Source organism: Armigeres subalbatus, chromosome 1, assembly GCF_024139115.2.
Source record: "Armigeres subalbatus isolate Guangzhou_Male chromosome 1, GZ_Asu_2, whole genome shotgun sequence".
In the NCBI taxonomy this organism is placed as follows: domain Eukaryota; kingdom Metazoa; phylum Arthropoda; class Insecta; order Diptera; family Culicidae; genus Armigeres; species Armigeres subalbatus.
Window position 1 is genome coordinate 203,334,098 of NC_085139.1, and position 22,364 is coordinate 203,356,461.

Below are 22,364 nucleotides of genomic sequence, written 5' to 3' on the forward strand. Positions count from 1 at the left end.
CATGCATTGGAAATGCTATGGAAAGTAAAATTAGATGATTTTTTACAATTCTATAAAAAATAAACACGAGAGTGTCCATTATAGGAATATTTTGGGGGGTCCATAATAGGGAAGAAGAACGTCCCGAAACGGGACATGAAAATCAAATGAAGTGTCGACTATAGGAAAGTAATTTCCTATTATGGACCCCCAGGGGGTCTACTATAGGGCGAATTCAGTTAGTCTTTAAAATTTCAATTTCAATGAATAACGTCGTGAATTTGGGTGTTTTATGTATGTATCGTGAAGAGGGGATGCCGAGCTTGTTGCTAGATATCAAGCAGAGTTAATATGTTGAAAATTTCTAAGCCTTATCACAGAGAACAGACATGGAGGCTCGAACAAAATTTCTTGTAAAACATGTGTGAACAAACACACCGAACCTCAACGCCATCGACGTCGACATTGCAACTCACAATCTCATTTTGACAACACGATGGCGCTGGTATGCCCTTGCATGCATAACGACACTAGCGCACAGTGGCATTTTTTGATGACGCTAGCGCTGATTATGTACGGGATAACGGCGACATTCCAAAGTAATTTCAAAATGAACAGTAAAAAGTTATCACAACATGGCGAGTGGAGCTTCAACGTCTGTTCTCTGTGGCCTTATGACAAGAATAGCAAAATTCCGCTACTAGGGGTCCACTATTGGGCAGTTTACCCTATAATAAATTTCATTGAAGATATATTTTTGCTTGGAAAGTATATGGTTTTTGTTCTCAAGTTTTGTTTTCCGTTTCATTGTTTTCAATTTCAGTTGCCGTGGATACCATTGGATGCTGCAATTTGAATGCATCAAGGTCAAAATGGCGCGGATACCGTTCCGATCCTCCAAAAGTATCTGTCTTATCAGTTGAGATGTGAAGAGTCATATGGAAAGGAAAAGAATATAGAGTGCCTATAACTCTTTCAATTTGTGCATAGCTGTTTGTGACAAGTTTTGTTGTTATTATTTTGTTTTTGGATTTTAGCGCAGCTCTCCCAGACCGGCATGCTGTGATCTCCAACTCCTCCGGGAAGTCGTTTGGAGTCAGATGGATGTTGTTCGCAAGCTCGCTGACGGCTGCTGCATGTGGACTGATGATGTTATGTCTAAGATTGCGTGAGCTGACAAAATGGCGACCTATTTCGACTGCCTTCTCTGCAAGAGTCATCAAGCGATCCAAGCGAACCTTGGCCGAGGCTTGGATTTTAGAATTTTGGTTAGCTTCCAGAACGGCTTAGCACAGTCTGGGAGAGCGCGGATCTAATTGGAAAAATCACTATTTCTGACCGCACACATAGCATAGAACATTGCTGAGCATTGCATTGTCTTGCCACATGGCCACATTGTTGGCTTTTATATCCCTTATCCGTAGTTATCTAACCCTTGTCCAATTCTGCATGTTACATTTTATTGCCGTCCATCTGGCATTAATTGAATTTAAGCTGAAACTCCCAGCGAAGAGCAAAAACATCTCGTGAAACATAATTTGAAACAAATAAGTGTGCCGACAGAGAAGTGGTATCCTGACTATTGCATCCATCATTTGATATTTTTTATTATTTTTTTCAATTTTGATAGTTCTAGAAACCTATGTTATGAAAAATAATCAGTTGGAGTGCTACTAAAAATTCAAACAATAAACGTTAATACATGGGTAAGTTCGTCGGAAACTTGATTTATGCATACGCATAACAATAAAAAAAGAAGAAGAAAAAAACGTGATAGATTTAGTTCAGAAAAGGTATTGGAGGGTAACCGCTCCCTTCGGTGGGGTTTGATCCCACAAAACCAGTACGCTTGACAGGTGCTATCTCTACTATGCTACGATGAACCTCCGTTGTTCTCCGCAGTTTAGCGAGTATTGATGAAACCAAAATTCCAGCACCAGGCACGTAGTCGAACTCTTGCAATACATTTTCAGAACTAACTCTCTCATATGTACACTGGCCGGCATAATAAAGTGCCCACTTGCCGTTTTTCATACAAAATGGTCAACTTTGGAGCTCTAGATCTTGGGTTCCCGTGAACCGATTTGGCTGAAAATTTTACCAGAGCTCAGATATAACTTGAATTTTAACATATCTATGTTTCGAGCATATTGACTCACAGGGTTAAAAATTATTGCGGTAATACCAACGTGAATTTTTTGGCAAAAATTGTTTTTCAAATACCTCGAAAACTACATCTCTAAGTGTACAGGTATATATAGCAAACTTTTTGTATTGGCAAAATACGCGTTTTTGCTGAATATGTCATCAGTCTACAACCTATAGAATTCAAGATATTTAAAAATAAATTTTTGCCAAAAATTCACTTTGGTAATACCGCAATAATTTTTAACCTGTGAATCAATATGGTCGAAACTTAGATATGTTAAAATTCAAGTTATATCTGAGCTCTGGTAAAATTTTCAGCCAAATCGGTTCACGGGAACCTGAGATCTAGAGCTCCAAAGTTGACCATTTTGTATGAAAAACGGCAAGTGGGCACTTTATTATGCCGGCCAGTGTATTTTGTACAATGCCGACCAAGTAGGATGAGTCTTTAGAGTATTGTCTGGCTCCTACCTTTTCCGAACTAAATCTATCACATGTTGTGCATATGCATGCATAAATCGAGTTTCAGACATAATAATTAATTTCCACTCCGAGTGGCTTAATACCCGGAACATAGGCAAGGCAATTAACTTTGAATGAACTGATGGGTAAGTTAATTGATTCAAATCGTTAGGATTGTAACACGACACCAAGCTGCCAATTGTAACGAATGAGTTCCGTAATGCAACTGCACGTGGTGAGAGGCCAGACCATGTGACAAACCGACCTACCGACCACTCAATAGATGCAAAGGAATACAAACATGCAGGCTGTCGTTTGTCGGTGGACTGGAGTGGCACGTGCGCGCCTGCGCTTCATTTCTCTATTAGGGAAAACATCGGACCGAGATTTCCCCCACAGTGGAAATCGAACACTTTGTTTTGACAGAATAATAGAGACTTTTCCGAAGCACGAACCAGATTCAACTCGTTTCCAGTTTTTCCCTGATTGATGGGGAGGTGTTCAATTGATTGATTGGTTTAAAATCGATTCAACCGATTACGGGTTAATGTTGCTGGAAGTTCTGACCAAATAACATCTGTGTGAATGAAGGCGTAGATCGCAGTCCCGTGTACTTTTATTGCTTCTACTATTCACCATTCGCTGTGGAAAAAATGGCCTCCGGTGAAAATCTTATGTGAAGAGTGATTGATTCAAGTGTTCATATAGTCGCAAATTATAAAAATATGGCAAACAAACCGCCTCAGGATACCTCCGGTCTGGGTTACTCGTACGTGACCCCCGGTGGAATGTTCCTGAGATTGCGGAACTCCCTCTCACAGTTCAGTGATTTGTTCAGCGAGTTTAACAAGTACATCGCCCCTGCCTACCATCACGATCGCTGTGAACGGTCCGTCCATATGCGTCTGTATTCGATGAACAAGCGAGAGTTCGTAGTGGTTTTTCTAGCGTTTTTCGCTTGTTTCGGGTTGGGAATTTTCATCGGTTTGGCTGGTCCGCCTATTACGTTGACCACCATGGTGACCGGGAGTTCACTGATGCCGAACTCCAGCGGTTCTAATGCGGACTACTTGGCCACCGGGCCATTCGTGATGCGAACTCCATTGATGACCACTTATTCGCAGCAGCTGTGGTTAATTGCGAACATCGAAACGGACAACACCGATGATGAGATATTCGACAAAAGTTTCCATGTTAGTGTTGGGATCGATGGTCTCACGGTTGAGCACAAACCGGTTACAGTGTTGAGTGTGGATCAGAGCAAAAATCGGACGCGCCATCTGACCTGCTCACGTGACTCATGTGAGGAATTCATCGTGATGCATCTGGGCTTTTTGGATTATGCCCATTACATCCTGACGGTGCGGTTCTATGGGTTGGAAGGATTTCATCATCGATACAACATAAACAGTGTGCTATTCTACTTCAAAACCTATAATCCTGCATTCACCCAGATTGAGATATGGTTTCGATTCATATTTTTGCTGTTCACGTTTATCGTCACATGCTGGTTCGCACACACGCTTCGGAAGTATCCTATCTACGATTGGTCAATAGAGCAGAAGTGGATGTCTGTTTTGTTGCCGCTGTTGGTGCTCTATAATAGTAATATATCCTGAATCTGCCCCACTTACCAAACCAATTATCTGATTCTACAATCTTTTGCAGACCCACTATTCCCCTTGATATTTCTGATGGGTAGCTGGATACCGGGAATGTTGGACGCTATCCTACAAGCTACCTTCCTGTGTGCATTGCTCCTATTTTGGTTGTGCATTTACCACGGTCTGCGGCAAAATGAAAGGAAACTGCTCACATTCTACGTGCCGAAGCTGATAGTAATTATGCCCATATGGTTGTGTGCCGTTGTGTTGGCTACTTGGGAAAAATGCAACGAGATGAAGGATCCAACGTATAGCCATTTTGTGGATACTGGAAACTATAACGTGAGTATGCTGAAATTGGTTTTAAGTTCAATTTATATGCTCCATGACTCATAATTAAGAATAGGGACCTGTCAACAACAAACGGAATTTTTAAACTATTTCTATTAGTTGTCCAAAACACCTAGGTCTACTTGTTCCGTGTTCTCTTAACACTATCATCCTTATTTGATATGATACATTTTTAGTACCGTTATTAATACATTTCATTTGCCTTTGGCAGTTAAGATTTTTCCTCTGGCTGAATTGAATCATGTAAGAATTTTCATGTTTTTAACTTAAACTAAACTAATTAGCTTAGTTAATACCACTGAACTTCATAGAATTTCCAATTTTAGACAAAAATCAGCTCCTTGTATCCTTAGTTTTAATTAGGTGAAAAAACTAAGCTAATTAAAACTAAGGATTTTGTCTAAAATTGGAAATTCTATGAAGTTCAGTGGTACTATACCATGGAGGCAACTTCAAAATCATTTTCAAAATTTTATTCTGAATCCTCTGAAGGGCCTTCTATCTGGTAAATGCAGCAAAAGTCCATATTGGCACAGCATACAACATTGATGTCCTAATTTTTTTTGTAAATCAAAAATTTGTTCTTAAGACAAAGTTTTGATTTTCTGTTTATAAGTGGATCCACTTTATATGGAAATGGCTTGAGGACGTGAATTTTCGTAATGGTTCTGGATTGAAAAATCTATGAATGGTGAATCGAAATGCAATCATATGTTATATTTGAGATTTCTAGGACCCAGCAATTGGCTCCGGATGCATGGCTGCTTGATATCGGTTCCGGTAGGGACCTATAAAGTGGACACTTCCGAAATGGATAGATTGGAACCGTTTAAATACCCAAATGACTTGAATTCACTCACAAAAGCAAAAGGAGCTCATGCATTATACTTTAAAGTGTATTTAACCACCTTCAGGTGGCCAACCTGGAGCCGGTTCCGGTGGAACCCAATCCCAACTAACATTTAATGTCAATGTAAATGTTATTTCAACTCGTCTATACGGCTTTAAGCTGAATATGTGTGCTATACATATGATCAAGAACTTCTATTCAATGCTTTTACCAGCAAATCTGGCGAATCTATTCAGCTGTTTTTGACGTGTCTGCACAACTACTTTACAGCATGTTACACAGTTTTTTCTCAATCTTTACTAAACCATTTAGTAATATAATTTGCTTCAATGGCGCTTATTCAGATTTTTTGAATCTGTTAAATAAGTTTTATACAGCCACTGAATTCAATTTGATTAAATATTATTTGAGAGGAGAGTAAATTTGGGGAGTTTATTCAATGTTTTTTTTGTGAAAACACAAATATCAATTTTGTTCCTACCTAGATTCGAACTCCTGATCTCCTGATTCAATGGCCGCTGCTCTGTCATCACCGTCACTTTGACATATGTAAATAACAAAGAAAATTATGGATGTGCTTCTTCGCATACCCTATAGGTTGTTTTACTGGCGCTATTTTCAGATTCATGCTGTATAAACGCTAGAAAGAGGCCTACATGCTGCTTTCAGCACATAAGCTTAAAATTATGCTTTCAGCATAATTTCAACCATTATTCAAACATCTATCAGCATGTTCTGTTGGCTAACTTTTATCCATCATCAATCGCTGAAATTGTTTTTAGGCAACATTTTCTCGACCTGTATATATGCTACTTTGCTGCTAATCGTTTAACAGTAGCCGTCAACAGAAATATCGCTTCTAAATGGCTTGTTTTCTTACGCTATCTGCTAGCATTAATGACAGCGCTTTGTCAGTTGCTATAAGAGCAGGTGAATATCTTTGTAGCTGCATTACAGAAATCAATAGCTCATACACAGCTCCGGCAACAAAAATCAAATGTAAACATAGCGGTTTTGACGTTCCATACTGATATGCTATTAAAAGAAGCAGTAATAGGTTTACTTAAACGTTGTGTAATCTTCAAAGGTACAGAAGTTGCCTAAAAGCTTCGTTAGTTCATTTATAGCGCCATTACGCTATATTGTTAGTGCTATAACAACCGCAAAAACGTTTTCATTGTGAATGCTACTCACCGTAATATGGGAAGTTGCTAACAAGCAACTCAGTTACATACATGAGCTCTTAACCGATGAGCTTTGTTGCTAAATCAGACAGAGCTGTTTTACGACTATATGAAAGCTGCATAAACGATAAAAGATTAAATATATTCGGCACACTGACTAGCTGATAGATATTTGGGTAATAGTCGAGTTGAAGTTTAAGGGATTATTTGCGGAGGCTTTTCTTTTATTCAGCATTGGCTGCTTTTATTCAAATATTATACAGCCAAAGGCTAGAAGTTGAAGCTTTTAGCACCAAAAATGTTAGTTGGGATGAGGACATTTACGGATTTGATCACATTGGTGTCGTTCGACGGCATAAAATTCGGGGTTTTTTTCGGTGGGAAATTTACGCAATTTCGTGATTTTCGGACATTTGTGATTTTTTATGAATAAGGGATTGGAACTCATTCAGTGTGTTTGTTGGAATCCTGGAATTCCTGGAAACATGGAATCGTTCCAGTTGATGATCCAATGAGGACATTTGAAAAATCGAGCATATGGGTGCTAGAGCTGTGCGCATATTGAAATGTTATCGGCGGCGACGTGATAGACCATTTTCAGTCAGCGACGGCGGCGTGGCGAAGTTCCTCCAGGAGTTCCTCCGGAAGTTCCACAAGGAATTCCTTCGGAAGTTCCTCAAGGAATTCCTTCGGAAGTTCCTCAAGGAATTTCTCCGGAAGTTCCTCAAGGAATTCCTCCAGAAGTTCCTCAAGGAATTCCTCCGGAAGTTCCTCCAGGAATTCCTCCGGAAGTTCCTCACGGAATGCCTCCGGAAGTTCCTCAAGGAATTCCTCTGAAGGTCCTCCAGGGATTCCTCCGGAAGTTCCTCAAGGAATTCCTCCAGAATTTCCTCAAGGAATTCCTCCAGAAGTTCCTCCAGGAATTTCTCCGGAAGTTCCTCCAGGAATTCCTCCGGAAGTTCCTCCAGGAATTCCTCCGGAAGTTCCTCAAGGAATTCCTCCGGAAGTTCCTCAAGGAATTCCTCTGAAGGTCCTCCAGGAATTCCTCCGGAAGATTCTCAAGGAATTGCTCCAGAAGTTCCTCCAGGAATTCCTCCGCAAGTTCCTCAAGGAATGCCTCCGGAAGTTCCTCAAGGAATTCCTCCGGTAGTTCCTCAAGGAATTCCTCCGGAAGTTCCTCAAAGAATTCCTCTAAAGGTCCTCCAGGAATTCCTCCGGGAGTTCCTCAAAGAATTCCTCTAGAAGTTCCTCCAGGAATTTCTCCGGAAGGAATTCCTCCAAAAGTTCCTCAAGGAATTCCTCCGGAAGTTCCTCAAGGAATTAATCCGGAAGTTCCTCAAGGAATTCCTCCGGAAGTTCCTCAAGGAATTCCTCCGGAAGTTCCTCAAGGAATTCCTCCGGAAGTTCCTCAAGGAATTCCTCCAGAAGTTCCTCAAGGAATTCCTCCAGAAGTTCCTCCAGGAATTTCTCCGGAAGTTCCTCAAGGAATTCCTCCGGAAGTTCCTCAAGAAATTCCTCCGGACGTTCCTCAAGGAATTCCTCCGGAAGTTCCTCCAGGAATTCCTCCGGAAGTTCCTCAAGGAATTCCTCCGGAAGTTCCTCAAGGAATGCCTCCGGAAGTTGCTCAAGGAATTCCTCTGAAGGTCCTCCAGGAATTCCTCCGGAAGTTCCTCAAGGAATTCCTCTGAAGGTCCTCCAGGAATTTCTCCGGAAGTTCCTCAAGAAATTGCTCCAGAAGTTTCTCAAGGAATTCCTCCGCAAGTTCCTCAAGGAATTCCTCCGGAAGTTCCTCAAAGAATTCCTTCGGAAGTACCTCAAGAAATTCCTCCGGAAGTTCCTCAAGGAATTCCTCCGGAAGTTCCTCCAGGAATTCCTCCGGAAGTTCCTCAAGGAATGCCTCCGAAAGTTCCTCAAGGAATTCCTCCGGAAGTTCCTCAAGGAATTCCTCTGAAGTTCCTCCAGGAATTCCTCCGGAAGTTCCTCAAGGAATTGCTCCAGAAGTTCCTCAAGGAATTCCTCCAGAAGTTCCTCAAGGAATTCCTCCAGAAGTTCCAGGAATTTCTCCGGAAGTTCCTTCAGGAATTCCTCCGGATGTTCCTCAAGAAATTCCTCCGGAAGTTCCTCAAGGAATTCCTCCGGACGTTCCTCAAGGAATTCCTCCAGAAGTTCCTCAAGAAATTCCTCCGGAAGTTCCTCAAGGAATTCCTCCGGAAGTTCCTCCAGGAATTCCTCCGGAAGTTCCTCAAGGAATGCCTCCGGAAGTTCCTCAAGGAATTCCTCTGAAGGTCCTCCAGGAATTCCTCCGGAAGTTTCTCAAGGAATTCCTCCAGAAGTTTTTCCAGGAATTCCTCCGCAAGTTCCTCAAGGAATGCCTCCGGAAGTTCCTCAAGGAATTCCTCCGGAAGTTCCTCAAGAAATTCCTCCGGAAGTTCCTCAAGAAATTCCTCCGGAAGTTCCTCAAGGAATTCCTCCGGAAGTTCCTCAAGAAATTCCTCATGAAGTTCTTTAAGGAATTCATCCGGAAGTTCCTCGAGGAATTCCTCCGGAAGTTCCTCAAGAAATTCCTCCGGACGTTCCTCAAGGAATTCCTCCGGAAGTTCCTCAAGAAATTCCTCCGGAAGTTCCTCCAGGAATTCCTCCGGAAGTTCCTCAAGGAATTCCTCCGGAAGTTCCTCAAGGAATTCCTCCGGAAGTTCCTCAAGGAATTCCTCTGAAGGTCCTCCAGGAATTCCTCCGGAAGATTCTCAAGGAATTGCTCCAGAAGTTCCTCCAGGAATTCCTCCGGAAGTTCCTCAATGAGTTCCTCTGGAAGTCCTCCAGGAATTCCTCTGGAAGTTCCTCAAGGAAATCCTCCAGAAGTTCCTCCAGGAATTTCTCCGGAAGTTCCTCAAGAAATTCCTCCGGAAGTTCCTCAAGGAATTCCTCCGGAAGTTCCTCAAGGAATGCCTCCGGAAGTTCCTCAAGGAATTCCTCCGGAAGTTCCTCAAGGAATTCCTCTGAAGGTCCTCCAGGAATTCCTCCGGAAGTTCCTCAAGGAATTCCTCTGAAGGTCCTCCAGGAATTTCTCCGGAAGTTCCTCAAGAAATTGCTCCAGAAGTTTCTCAAGGAATTCCTCCAGGAATTCCTCCGCAAGTTCCTCAAGGAATGCCTCCGGAAGTTCCTCAAGGAATTCCTCCGGAAGTTCCTCAAGAAATTCCTCCGGAAGTTCCTCAAGGAATTCCTCCGGACGTTCCTTAAAGAATTCCTCCGGAAGATCCTCAAGGAATGCCTCCGGAAGTTGCTCAAGGAATTCCTCCGGAAGTTCCTCAAGGAATTCCTCTGAAGGTCCTCCAGGAATTCCTCCGGAAGTTCCTCAAGGAATTGCTCCAGAAGTTCCTCAAGGAATTCCTCCAGAAGTTCCTCCAGGAATTCCTCCGCAAGTTTCTCAAGGAATTCCTCCGGAAGTTCCTCAAAGAATTCCTTCGGAAGTACCTCAAGAAATTCCTCCGGAAGTTCCTCAAGGAATTCCTCCGGAAGTTCCTCCAAGAATTCCTTCGGAAGTACCTCAAGAAATTCCTCCGGAAGTTCCTCAAGGAATTCCTCCGGAAGTTCCTCCAGGAATTCCTCCGGAAGTTCCTCAAGGAATGCCTCCGGAAGTTCCTCAAGGAATTCCTCCGGAAGTTCCTCAAGGAATTGCTCCAGAAGTTCCTCAAGGAATTCCTCCAGAAGTTCCTCCAGGAATTCCTCCGCAAGTTCCTCAAGGAATGCCTCCGGAAGTTCCTCAAGGAATTCCTCCGGAAGTTCCTCAAGAAATTCCTCCGGAAGTTCCTGAAGGAATTCCTCCGGAAGTTCCTCAAGGAATTCCTCCGGAAGTTCCTCAAGAAATTCCTCCTGAAGTTCTTCAAGGAATTCATCCGGAAGTTCCTCAAGGAATTCCTCCGGAAGTTCCTCAAGGAATTCCTCCGGAAGTTCCTCAAGGAATTCCTCCGGAAGTTCCTCAAGAAATTCCTCCGGAAGTTCCTCAAGGAATTCCTCCGGAAGTTCCTCAAGGAATTCCTCCGGAAGTTCCTCAAGGAATTCCTCCGGAAGTTCCTCAAGGAATTCCTCTGAAGGTCCTCCAGGAATTCCTCCGGAAGATCCTCACGGAATTGCTCCAGAAGTTCCTCCAGGAATTCCTCCGGAAGTTCCTCAAGGAATTCCTCTGAAGGTCCTCCAGGAATTCCTCCGGAAGTTCCTCAAGGAAATCCTCCAGAAGTTCCTCCAGGAATTTCTCCGGAAGTTCCTCAAGAAATTCCTCAGGAAGTTCCTCAAGGAATTCCTCCAGAAGTTCCTCCGGAAGGTCCTCCAGGAATTCCTTCGGAGATTCCTCAAGGAATTGCTCCAGAAGTTCCTCAAGGAATTTCTCCAGAAGTTCCTCCAGGAATTTCTCCGGAAGTTCCTCCAGGAATTCCTCCGGAAGTTCCTCCAGGAATTCCTCCGGAAGTTCCTCAAGGAATTCCTCCGGAAGTTCCTCAAGGAATTCCTCCGAAAGTTCATCAAGGAATTCCTCCAGAAGTTCCTCAAGGAATTCCTCCGGAAGTTCCTCAAGGAATTCCTCCGAAAGTTCCTCAAGGAATTCCTCCGAAAGTTCCTCAAGAAATTCCTCCGGAAGTTCCTCAAGAAATTCCTCCGGAAGTTCCTCAAGAAATTCCTCCGGAAGTTCCTCAAGAAATTCCTCCGGAAGTTCCTCAAGGAATTCCTCCGGAAGTTCCTCAAGAAATTCCTCCGGAAGTTCCTCAAGGAATTCCTCCGGAAGTTCCTCAAGGAATTCCTCTGGAAGTTCCACAAGGAATTCCTCCGGAAGTACCTCCAGGAATTCCTCCGGACGTTCCTCAAGGAGTTCCTCCAGAAGTTCCTCCAGGAACTCCTTCAGAAGTTCCTCCAGGAACTCCTTCAGAAGTTCCTCCAGGAACTCCTTCAGAAGTTCCTCCAGGAACTCCTTCAGAAGTTCCTCCAGGAACTCCTTCAGAAGTTCCTCCAGGAACTCCTTCAGAAGTTTCTCCAGGAGCTCCTTCAGAAGTTCCTCTAGGAACTCCTTCAGAAGTTCCTTCATGAACTCCTCCAGAAATTCCTCCAGGAACTCCTCCACAAGTTCCTCCTGGAAATCCTCCAGAAGTTCCTCCTGGAACTCCTCCAGAAGTTCCTCCAGGAACTCCTACAGAAGTTCCTCCAGGAACTCCTCCAGAAGTTCCTCCAGGAACTCCTCCAGAAGTTCCTCCAGGAACTCCTCCAGAAGTTCCTCCAGGAACTCCTCCAGAAGTTCCTCCAGGAATTCCTCCAGAAGTTCCTCCAGGAACTCCTCCAGAAGTTCCTCCAGGAACTCTTCCAGAAGTTCCTCCAGGAACTCCTCCAGAAGTTCCTCCAGGAACTCCTCCAGAAGTTCCTCCAGGAACTCCTCCAGAAGTTCCTCCAGGAACTCCTCCAGAAGTTCCTCCAGGAACTCCTCCAGAAGTTCCTCCAGGAACTCCTCCAGAAGTTCCTCCAGGAACTTCTCAAAAAGTTCCTCCAGGAACTCCTTCAGAAGTTCCTCCAGGAACTCCTCCAGAAGTTCCTCCAGGAACTCCTACAGAAGTTCCTCCAGGAACTCCTCCAGAAGTTCCTCCAGGAACTCCTCCAGAAGTTCCTCCAGGAACTCCTCCAGAAGTTCCTCCAGGAACTCCCCCAGAAGTTCCTCCAGGAACTCCTCCAGAAGTTCCTCCAGAAAATTTTCCAGAAGTTCCTCCAGGAAATTTTCCAGAATTTCTTACAGGAAATCCTCCAGAAGTTCCTCCAGGAGCTCCTCCAGAAGTTCCTCCAGGAACTCCTCCAGAAGTTCCTCCAGGAACTCCTCCAGAAGTTCCTCCAGGAACTCCTCCAGAAGTTCCTCCAGGAACTCCTCCAGAAGTTCCTCCAGGAGCTCCTCCAGAAGTTCCTCCAGGAACTCCTCCAGAAGTTCCTCCAGGAACTCCTCCAGAAGTTCCTCCAGGAACTCCTCCAGAAGTTCCTCCAGGAACTCCTCCAGAAGTTCCTCCAGGAACTCCTCCAGAAGTTCCTCCAGGAACTCCTCCAGAAGTTCCTCCAGGAACTCCTCCAGAAAAACTTCTCCGGAGTTCCTCCAGGAACTCCTTCAGAAGTTCCTCCAGGAACTCCTTCAGAAGTTCCTCCAGGAACTCCTTCAGAAGTTCCTCACAGGGACTCTTCCAGAAGTTTCTCCAGGAACTCTTCCAGAAGTTCCTTCAGGAACTCCTCCAGAAATTCCTCCAGGAACTCGTCCAGAAATTCCTCCAAGAACTGCTACAGAAGTTCCTCCAGAAGTTCCTCCAGGAACTCCTCCAAAAGTTCCTCCAGGAACTCCTTCAGAAGTTCCTCCAGGAACTCCTCCTGAAGTTCCTCCAGGAACTCCTCCTGAAGTTCCTCCAGGAACTCCTCCTGAAGTTCCTCCAGGAACTCCTCCAGAAGTTCCTCCAGGAACTCCTCCAGAAGTTCCTCCAGGAACTCCTCCAGAAGTTCCTCCAGGAACTCCTCCAGAAGTTCCTCCAGGAACTCCTCCAGAAGTTCCTCCAGGAACTCCTCCAGAAGTTCCTCCAGGAACTCCTCCAGAAGTTCCTCCAGGAACTCCTCCAGAAGTTCCTCCAGAAGTTCCTCCAGGAACTCCTCCAGAAGTTCCTCCAGGAACTCCTCCAGAAGTTCCTCCAGGAACTCCTCCAGAAGTTCCTCCAGAAACTCCTCCAGAAGTTCCTCCAGGAACTCCTCCAGAAGTTCCTCCAGGAACTCCTCCAGAAGTTCCTCCAGGAACTCCTCCAGAAGTTCCTCCTGGAACTTCTCCAGAAGTTCCTCCTGGAACTTCTCCAGAAGTTCCTCCTGGAACTTCTCCAGAAGTTCCTCCAGGAACTCCTCCAGAAGTTCCTCCGGGAACTTCTCCAGAAGTTCCTCCAGAAACTCCTCCAGAAGTTCCTTCAGGAAGTCCTCCAGAAGTTCCTTCAGGAACTCCTCCAGAAGTTCCTTCAGGAACTCCTCCAGAAATTCCTCCAGGAACTCCTACAGAAGTTCCTCCAGAAACTCCTCCAGAAGTTCCTCCTGGAACTCGTCCAGAAGTTCCTCCTGGAACTCCTCCAGAAGTTCCTCCTGGAACTCCTCCAGAAGTTCCTCCTGGAACTCCTCCAGAAGTTCCTCCTGGAACTCCTCCAGAAGTTCCTCCTGGAACTCCTCCAGAAGTTCCTCCAGGAACTCCTCCAGAAGTTCCTCCAGGAACTCCTCCAGAAGTTCCTCCAGGAACTCCTCCAGAAGTTCCTCCAGGAACTCCTCCAGAAGTTCCTCCAGGAACTCCTCCAGAACTTCCTCCAGAAGTTCCTCCAGGAATTCCTCCAGAAGTTCCTCCAGGAACTCCTCCAGAACTTCCTCCAGGAACTTCTCCAGAAGTTCCTCCAGGAACTCCTGCTGAAGTTCCTTCAGGAACTCCTCCAGAAGTTCCTCCAGAAGTGCCTCCAGAAGTTCCTCCAGGAACTCCTCCAGAAGTTCCTCCATGAAATTTTCCAGAAGTTCCTCCAGGAAATTTTTCAGAAGTTCCTCAAGGAAATCCTCCAGAAGTTCATCCAGGAAGTTCCTCCACAAACTCCTCCAGATGTTCCTCCAGGAACTCCTCCAGAAGTTCCTCCAGGAACTCCTCCAGAAGTTCCTCCAGGAACTCCTCCAGGAACTCCTCCAGAAGTTCCTCCAGGAACTCCTCCAGAAGTTCCTCCAGGAACTCCTCCAGAAGTTCCTCCAGGAACTCCTCCAGAAGTTCCTCCAGGAACTCCTCCAGAAGTTCCTCCAGGAACTCCTCCAGAAGTTCCTCCAGGAACTCCTCCAGAAGTTCCTCCAGGAACTCCTCCAGAAGTTCCTCCAGGAACTCCTCCAGAAGTTCCTCCAGGAACTCTTTCAGAAGTTCCTCCACGGACTCCTTCAGGTCTTCCTCCTGGTTCTCTTTTAGCAGTTCCTCCAGGAACTCCTCCGGAAGTTCCTCCAGAAGCTCCCCCTGGAACACCTCCAGAAGTTCCTCCAGGAACTCCTCCAGAAGTTCCTCCAGGAACTCCTCCAGAAGTTCCTCCAGGAACTCTTCCAGAAGTTCCTCCAGGAACTCTTCCAGAAGTTCCTCCAGGAACTCTTCCAGAAGTTCCTCCAGGAACTCTTCCAGAAGTTCCTCCAGGAACTCTTCCAGAAGTTCCTCCAGGAACTCTTCCAGAAGTTCCTTCAGGAACTCCTCCAGAAGTTCCTCCAGGAACTCCTCCAGAAGTTCCTCCAGGAACTCCTCCAGAAGTTCCTCCAGGAACTCCTCCAGAAGTTCCTCCAGGAACTCCTCCAGAAGTTCCTCCAGGAACTCCTCCAGAAGTTCCTCCAGGAACTCCTCCAGAAGTTCCTCCAGGAACTCCTCCAGAAGTTCCTCCTGGAACTCCTCCAGAAGTTCCTCCTGGAACTCCTCCAGAAGATCCTCCAGGAGCTCCTCCAGTAGTTCCTCCAGGAACTCCTCCAGAAGTTCCTCCAGGAACTCCTCCTGAAGTTCCTCCAGGAACTCCTCCAGAAGTTCCTCCAGGAACTCCTCCAGAAGTTCCTCCAGGAACTCCTCCAGAAGTTCATCCAGGAACTCCTCCAGAAGTTCCTCCAGGAACTCCTCCAGAAGTTCCTCCAGGAACTCCTCCAGAAGTTCCTCCAGGAACTCCTCCAGAAGTTCCTCCAGGAACTCCTCCAGAAAATCCTCCAGGAACTCCTCCAGAAGTTCCTCCAGGAACTCCTCCAGAAGTTCCTCCAGGAACTCCTCCAGAAGTTCCTCCAGAAGTTCCTCCAGGAACTCCTCCAGAAGTTCCTCCAGGAACTCCTCCAGAAGTTCCTCCAGAAACTCCTCTAGAAGTTCCTCCAGAAACTCCTCCAGAAGTTCCTCCAGGAACTCCTCCAGAAGTTCCTCCAGGAACTACTCCAGAAGTTCCTCCAGGAACCCTCCAGAAGTTCCTCCAGGAACTCCTCCGGAAGTTCCTCCAGGAACTTCTCCAGAAGATCCTCCAGGAAATCCTCCAGAAGTTCCTCCAGGAACTCCTCCAGAAGCTCCTCCAGGAACTATTCCTGAAGGTGCTCCAGGAACTCCTTCAGAAGATCCTCCAGGAACTCCTCCGGTAGTGTCTCTAGCAACTCCTCCAGAAGTTTCTCCAGGAACTCCTCCAGAAGTTCCTCCAGGAACTCCTCCAGAAGTTCCTCCAGGAACTCTTCCAGAAGTTCCTCCAGGAACTCCTCCAGATCTTCCTCCTGGAACTCTTCCAGATGTTCCTCCAGGAATTCCTCCAGAAGTTCCTCCAGGAACTCCTCCAGAAGCTCCCCCAGGAACTCCTCCAGAAGTTCCTCCAGAAGTTCCTCCATAAAATTTTCCAGAAGTTCCTCAAGGAAATCCTCCAGAAGTTCATCCAGGAACTCCTCCAGAAGTTCCTCCAGGAACTCCTCCAGAAGTTCCTCCAGGAACTCCTCCAGAAGTTCCTCCAGGAACTCCTCCAGAAGTTCCTCCAGGAACTCCTCCAGAAGTTCCTCCAGGAACTCCTCCAGAAGTTCCTCCAGGAACTCTTCCAGAAGTTCCTCCTGGAACTCCTCCAGAAGTTCCTCCAGGAACTCCTCCAGAAATTTCTCCAGGAATTCCACCAGAAGTTCCTCCAGGAACTCCTTCAGAAGTTCCTCCAGGAAATCCTCCAGAAGTTCCTCCAGGAACTCTTCCAGAAGTTCCTCCAGGAACTCCTCCAGAAGTTCCTCCTGGAACTCCTCCAGAAGTTCCTCCTGGAACTCCTCCAGAAGTTCCTCCTGGAACTCCTCCAGAAGTTCCTCCTGGAACTCCTCCAGAAAATTCTTCCTGGAACTCCTCCAAAAGTTCCTCCAGGAACTCCTCCAGAAGTTCCTCCAGGAACTCCTCCAGAAGTTCCTCCAGGAACTCCTCCAGAAGTTCCTCCAGGAACTCCTCCAGAAGTTCCTCCAGGAACTCCTCCAGAAGTTCCTCCAGGAACTCCTCCAGAAGTTCCTCCAGGAACTCCTCCAGAAGTTCCTTCAGGAACTCCTCCAGAAGTTCCTCCAGGAACTCCTCCAGAAGTTCCTCCAGGAACTCTTTCGCAAGTTCCTCCTGGAACTCCTCCAGATGTTCCTCCTGGAGCTCATTTAGAAGTTCCTCCAGGAACTCCTCCAGAAGTTCCTCCAGAAGTTCCTCCTGGAACTCCTCCAGAAGTTCCTCCAGGGACTCTTCCAGAAGTTCCTCCAGGAACTCTTCCAGAAGTTCCTCCAGGAACTCTTCCAGAAGTTCCTCCAGGAACTCTTCCAGAAGTTCCTCCAGGAACTCTTCCAGAAGTTCCTCCAGGAACTCTTCCAGAAGTTCCTCCAGGAACTCTTCCAGAAGTTCCTCCAGGAACTCTTCCAGAAGTTCCTTCAGGAACTCCTCCAGAAGTTCCTCCAGGAACTCCTCCAGAAGTTCCTCCAGGAACTCCTCCAGAAGTTCCTACAGGAACTCCTCCAGAAGTTCCTCCAGGAACTCCTCCAGAAGTTCCTCCAGGAACTCCTCCAGAAGTTCCTCCAGGAACTCCTCCAGAAGTTCCTCCAGGAACTCTTCCAGAAGTTCCTCCAGGAACTCTTCCAGAAGTTCTTTCAGGAACTCTTCCAGAAGTTCCTTCAGGAACTCTTCCAGAAGTTCCTTCAGGAACTCCTCCAGAAGTTCCTCCAGGAACTCCTCCAGAAGTTCCTCCAGGAACTCCTCCAGAAGTTCCTCCAGGAAAAATGAGTTAAACACGCACACGTACATACACAGTCGTCACATTAATTCGTCGAGTTGAGTTGATCGGTATATAACGTTATGGGTCTTCGGACTTTTAATTAACATATCGCCTCTACAAGAACAATTTCCTGAAAACTCCATCGCCCAGTTACTTTATCACCATCTCGCGTTCATGTTGCCCGAAATGTTGTTTAGTACGACAATGTCAACAGAAGGCGCTACTGTGAGATGTCAAATCTAAAGGTAAACTATGCGCGCGCCTCTAGGTGTGAAACGAGTAATCAGTTTAATTTAAAACGACCATTTAGAGTATGGACGATGGGAATTTCATCAGTGTTACGTTTGTTTGTCTGTGCTTTACGTATATTTTGTATACAAGAAAGGCAAAAGTCCTAGTGGTTTTGTTTCATCATGACGCCATTATTAAATAGTTCTCATTGTGATATTGAGCAATACTTAAATAGACGTTGAGCTTCCAGATTTAATCCTTAAAGAAACTTACTTCGATGCGGCATTACAACTTAGAAATTGTAGCATAGCTTAACAATATCATACCGATTTTTCATTTCTTCAATTCCAGGGATTTAAAATGTTCTTCTACATTTCGGGTGCCATGTACTTGCTCTACTTGGTTTTGTTGATCCTACGAGCCTACAGCGAACTCCGGTCGATGCCCTATTTCGGTAAGCTTGTGCCATTTCATTGATTATGTAGCATTTCACTCAAAATCTACATTTCCAGACATGCGCCTCAAATTTCTCACGCTTCTAATGCTGTTTGTGCTGGCCATCTCACTTACGGTTACCATGTGTCGCTTCGGGTTCGGGATTCTGGAGGATAATTTCGTCGCTAAGCTGAACACAACGTACAAAAGTTCAGCTCAATTCATGTGCTTCTATGGATTGCTGAATTTCTACTTGTATACGATGGCCTATGTGTACTCCCCCAATGGGCGTCCATTGCACGGTAGGAATTGAAAGTGTCGACTTTAACCTTACGATTTCTAACTAAAACTCCCATTATAGAAGCCACCATCACAAAAGACAACCCGGCATTTTCGATGATCAACGATTCAGACGAGGAGGTGGTGTATGGATCTGACGAGGAGAGCCGTCGTCCACTGAACTCGGCACATGGCAAAGGAAACGACTACGATAGCGATTAGAAGCGACTCCCCCCAGGGTCTTCCGGATCTTCTGTGCCGTCGTCGTCGTCGATTCCTGCGACGATCATGACTAGTACGATAACAATGGTCTCAGATAGGATTGTTAGAACTGTGTCCGTACAAAACAAGAAAACTGTGTGCTATGACTGAAGTAAATATATAATTGATGGACTTGAGAGTGAGGTATGTAAGTACTAGGGACCGGAAAGCGGTGAAGACGTTCCCGTTCCGTTCGGAGCATTGGGGCGTTATGGTAAGAGATAAATATAGGCATATCTTTTCCACTTCTTGGATCAGTTCGGTGTTTCGATGCCGTAGTGTTATAAAATAAAACAGAGTACGTGTTTAGATGGTATTTGTTCTGTTTAAGATTTTTGTTGTAAGTCCTAAGGAAAAACCTTTTCGCGTCATTCCAAATAAATGAATACTAGACTATACGTTAGAATCCCGTGTTAGATCAATTACAAAGTAAAACTTAAGCAAATAGATTATTTTCCTCAACATTATGTTCATCTTGAGAATTCTAAATCAAGCCATTTCCAACCACGTTAGTTGTATTCGTATATCAGGATAGCCATATATTAAAATAGTTAGAGATTTACAATCTAAATAGATAACAAGCTAAGCAGTGGAGTATCTAACTGCTGAATAAAAAAAAGTTGTGTGTGAACATATTGAAACAATGAATGGAATATTAACATCATCTAAACTAATAGGCATAAAAGCCCCAAAGAAAAATAAGATAGCGATAACCGATGTGACAAACAACTGGAAATGACAAATAAAATATTTATACTTGAGTTACCCAGTTTTACTAAATGTGTCTTTTTTCATCTCTACACGAAAGGTCAAGGACCATAATTTTTGTAGTCTGCACTATTCGTTAGCGCCGAATTTTAAGAAAGGGACCCGGGCCGATAGTTCGTGAGCGATAAGTAAAACTGATTAGTTTCGGTACGGGTGGTGGCTGGCCCAATTATTACTTCCGGTCTTTTACTATACTTAGTATAGTAATAGTCAAGCATTCATTCTACATAATACTAATATGGGGGTAAGCGTGGTCAATTGTTATAGAATTTAAAAAGAAAACGAATGCTAAGACCAAGTGCCACTGGATGACTCCAAACGGGCCAGTATAATGTGGGGTAGTCAGGGTTTAACTAAATTAGCTATTTTGTCACGCACCAATTTCAGTATAATTTGTTTCTACGAATCAAATTCCTAGAAGTTAGGTTTTCAGCATTACTTAGCGCAAGAGAGGGTTTAAACTCTGCGTTAAACTGCATTTTATTCGCCGATTCGGGGCGTTATCATGAGTGATCAGCACTCATGGAACACATTGTTTAACGCGAATGTCAGCCGGGTTCGATCAAAGTGTAAGATTTAGTGTAATTAGTTTAATTATTTTTATTTTTTAGGCATCAAACGTTAGGAGCATGTTTTCAGCGTCGCACAGCCCAGGAGAGGGTGTAAGCTCACAACGGTATAGTGTAGGCCGTCCTCGATTGGGGTCCTGTGGGTCGCATGTAGTGGCTGTGCTCGGGGCAGTTATGTGTTGAAAGCGGTTTCGGGGCAGTTAGGATTGAGTTTTAATATAAACAGATGTAGGATTGAACAAAGTTATAACCTTCAAGGTTCATATTGTGGAGACTATTGACAGCCAAATCGTTGAGGATAAGCTTTTAGTTAGGAACTGAATTAATTTATCCGATTTGGAATCCTAGATTGAATAGTAGGTATATATGGACAATAATAGAAACTATATACAGTTATCGTTTTATTAAGTATTGAGGATATGTTTTGGTTGTTGAGTATCAGATGGGCATGTGTGATATCCATTAATAAGACAGAATTATTAGAACTGTATTTTGTCTTTGTAGTAAGATTAATTACTTACTAATGTTTTGCGGGCTGGCGAGTGAAAGCGGCCCAATTCTTTTATCTACCTCTTTCCAGACGACCAGTGATGAAGAAAATCTTATAGTTCCAGTATCAGCAGTGGTATTCATATTCATAACAACCACCGTCAATACAGGTAGTCTGTGTTCACATCGTGATTACTTCAAGGACAATCCCAACATCTTCTGTGAATTGCAGATAAGTATTGCGTTTGTATTTTAATTGCACTGAGCTCGTTCTAATCTGATCGATGAATGAATTTACTTGTCACTAATCAATATCATTAGTAAATTTAAATATTCCCGTAGATTAGAAAAGCAAGTGCATATATTTCTATTTTATGGCAACATATCACAACTAAACGGACCATTCGGAGCCTTAAGTAAGATCTCGGTCCGGTTGCATCTAAGGAGATCTTAGTGCAGTGCACACCGGACGTGTTGCCCAGTAGACGTATCGCTCAGCGGTATTTAAATACAACGCAGATAGGCTATGGTCAGAGGGTGCGTTGATATTACAAGATTACAAGATTACAAGATAAGTAAAACTGATTAGTTTCGGTACATAATGTTTTGTGGGGTCCCAGCTCTATGCCTTAGGTATCCAAATCGTTATGCTGGAAGGTACCAAATTGGGTAACGTTCTTTGATCTCTATTCCTCTTTAGTAATGGAATGGAATGTGAATAGAAGATCAAAGGGAAAGTTTGGAAAAGGGCCCTTGAAGAGGGCATACAACACATAGGCGTACAAGAGCTTATAGCTCATTGCCACAACCCAGAATACTTCGAAGGTTCTGGTTTCTGAAGTCAATTTCACTAAGTAAGTGTTTACCAAACATTTGGGAACGCAATTCCGCATAGACCAACAGGAATGGCCAACTGAATTCAGGTCCTCAATTTGAGTTCGACATGCGATTACTAACTTAGACCTAGACCGAGCAGGACCGAAATTAGAAGGAATTAGGCGAAAAAGTTTGCCCAGAATAAGGAAATAAGACAGATAACTTTTGTACAGCACGCGTTTGCCTGAATAGTGTTTTTATTTTTCTTTATGCCAAATGAACAAAAATCATTGTGATTATTTGTTTTTATGCCAAATGGTTTTTATGTCAAATAGCCCTGCCTGCGCCTCGGAATCCTCTCTGACGGCTCTATGTCTACAACGGCTGAACGGACTGATCCGGAATTAGGTCACTGGTCACTAACTGAAACACTTTACTGGAGGATTTCGGTCGGGGATAGATAGAACACTTCACTGCGTACTGTTCAAACGGTCGCGTGTATTCGGTGCAGAGGGACGGTAACATACTAACTGGTCATCAAGGTGTTTTATGTTGGATTCTTCCGAAGGGACAGGTTATTCGGCGGACAGAAATAGAACCAGGAGGACTTAGAAACTTCGGATTCACGTCCGTATACGTGTTGTATCGAGCAAAGACTGTCGCTTTTATTTAAAGTTATGCTACACATAGTTTGTACTCATTTGTCTTTCACTCTCACGAAAGTGAGTATATAAATCAGAACAGTGGCGGCCGATGAAAACATCGCCCCCACCAACATTTTATGCAGAGATGGATAATTTTAGGTTCATCCAGGGTTGGGAAAAATCAAATTTTCAAAAAATCGAGGATGATCAAACTCACTCGCGATCTTACTTTTAAATTATCAAGTGATAAAAGCTCGCCAGTGATTAAGAATCGTTTGAAAATCGTATCTTGATTTGAAGCGCTTACCGTTACATTTTGAACACTTTTTCCTTACCACCATGAAACCATAACGCCAAATAGAATATATAACGGGACTGTTGTCAATTAGCTGATCATAGTAAAGATTAATGTTTGAATGAAAATTCTGTGTTTATTATCGTTTGAGTACATAATTTGAGAAGTTGTCGCCAGCGACAACTCGCCTACTGTTTTCACGTGAAAAGTTGTCACATGAAAATTGCAATCATTAT

The 22,364-nt window shown here is 44.4% G+C and overlaps 1 protein-coding gene across 1 annotated transcript; it reads left to right on the forward strand.

The window, feature by feature from the left end:
- Positions 1 to 2,952: 2,952 nt before the first annotated feature.
- On the forward strand, positions 2,953 to 19,308 carry LOC134210005 (transmembrane protein 181). Its single transcript, XM_062686031.1, has 5 exons — positions 2,953 to 4,194; positions 4,258 to 4,535; positions 17,924 to 18,026; positions 18,085 to 18,309; positions 18,369 to 19,308. Exons 1-5 carry the CDS (start codon positions 3,315 to 3,317, stop codon positions 18,506 to 18,508), a joined length of 1,626 nt encoding a protein of 541 aa, XP_062542015.1. The 5' UTR covers positions 2,953 to 3,314; the 3' UTR covers positions 18,509 to 19,308.
- The last annotated feature ends 3,056 nt before the right edge of the window (positions 19,309 to 22,364 follow it).

Coding starts and splice junctions, on each gene's coding strand:
- LOC134210005 (XM_062686031.1), top strand. CDS start 3,315: ATGGCAAACAAACCGCCTCAGGATACCTCCGGTCTGGGTTACTCGTAC. Junction 18,027..18,084: donor CCGGTCGATGCCCTATTTCG/GTAAGCTTGTGC, acceptor CTACATTTCCAG/ACATGCGCCTCAAATTTCTC. Junction 18,310..18,368: donor CAATGGGCGTCCATTGCACG/GTAGGAATTGAA, acceptor CTCCCATTATAG/AAGCCACCATCACAAAAGAC.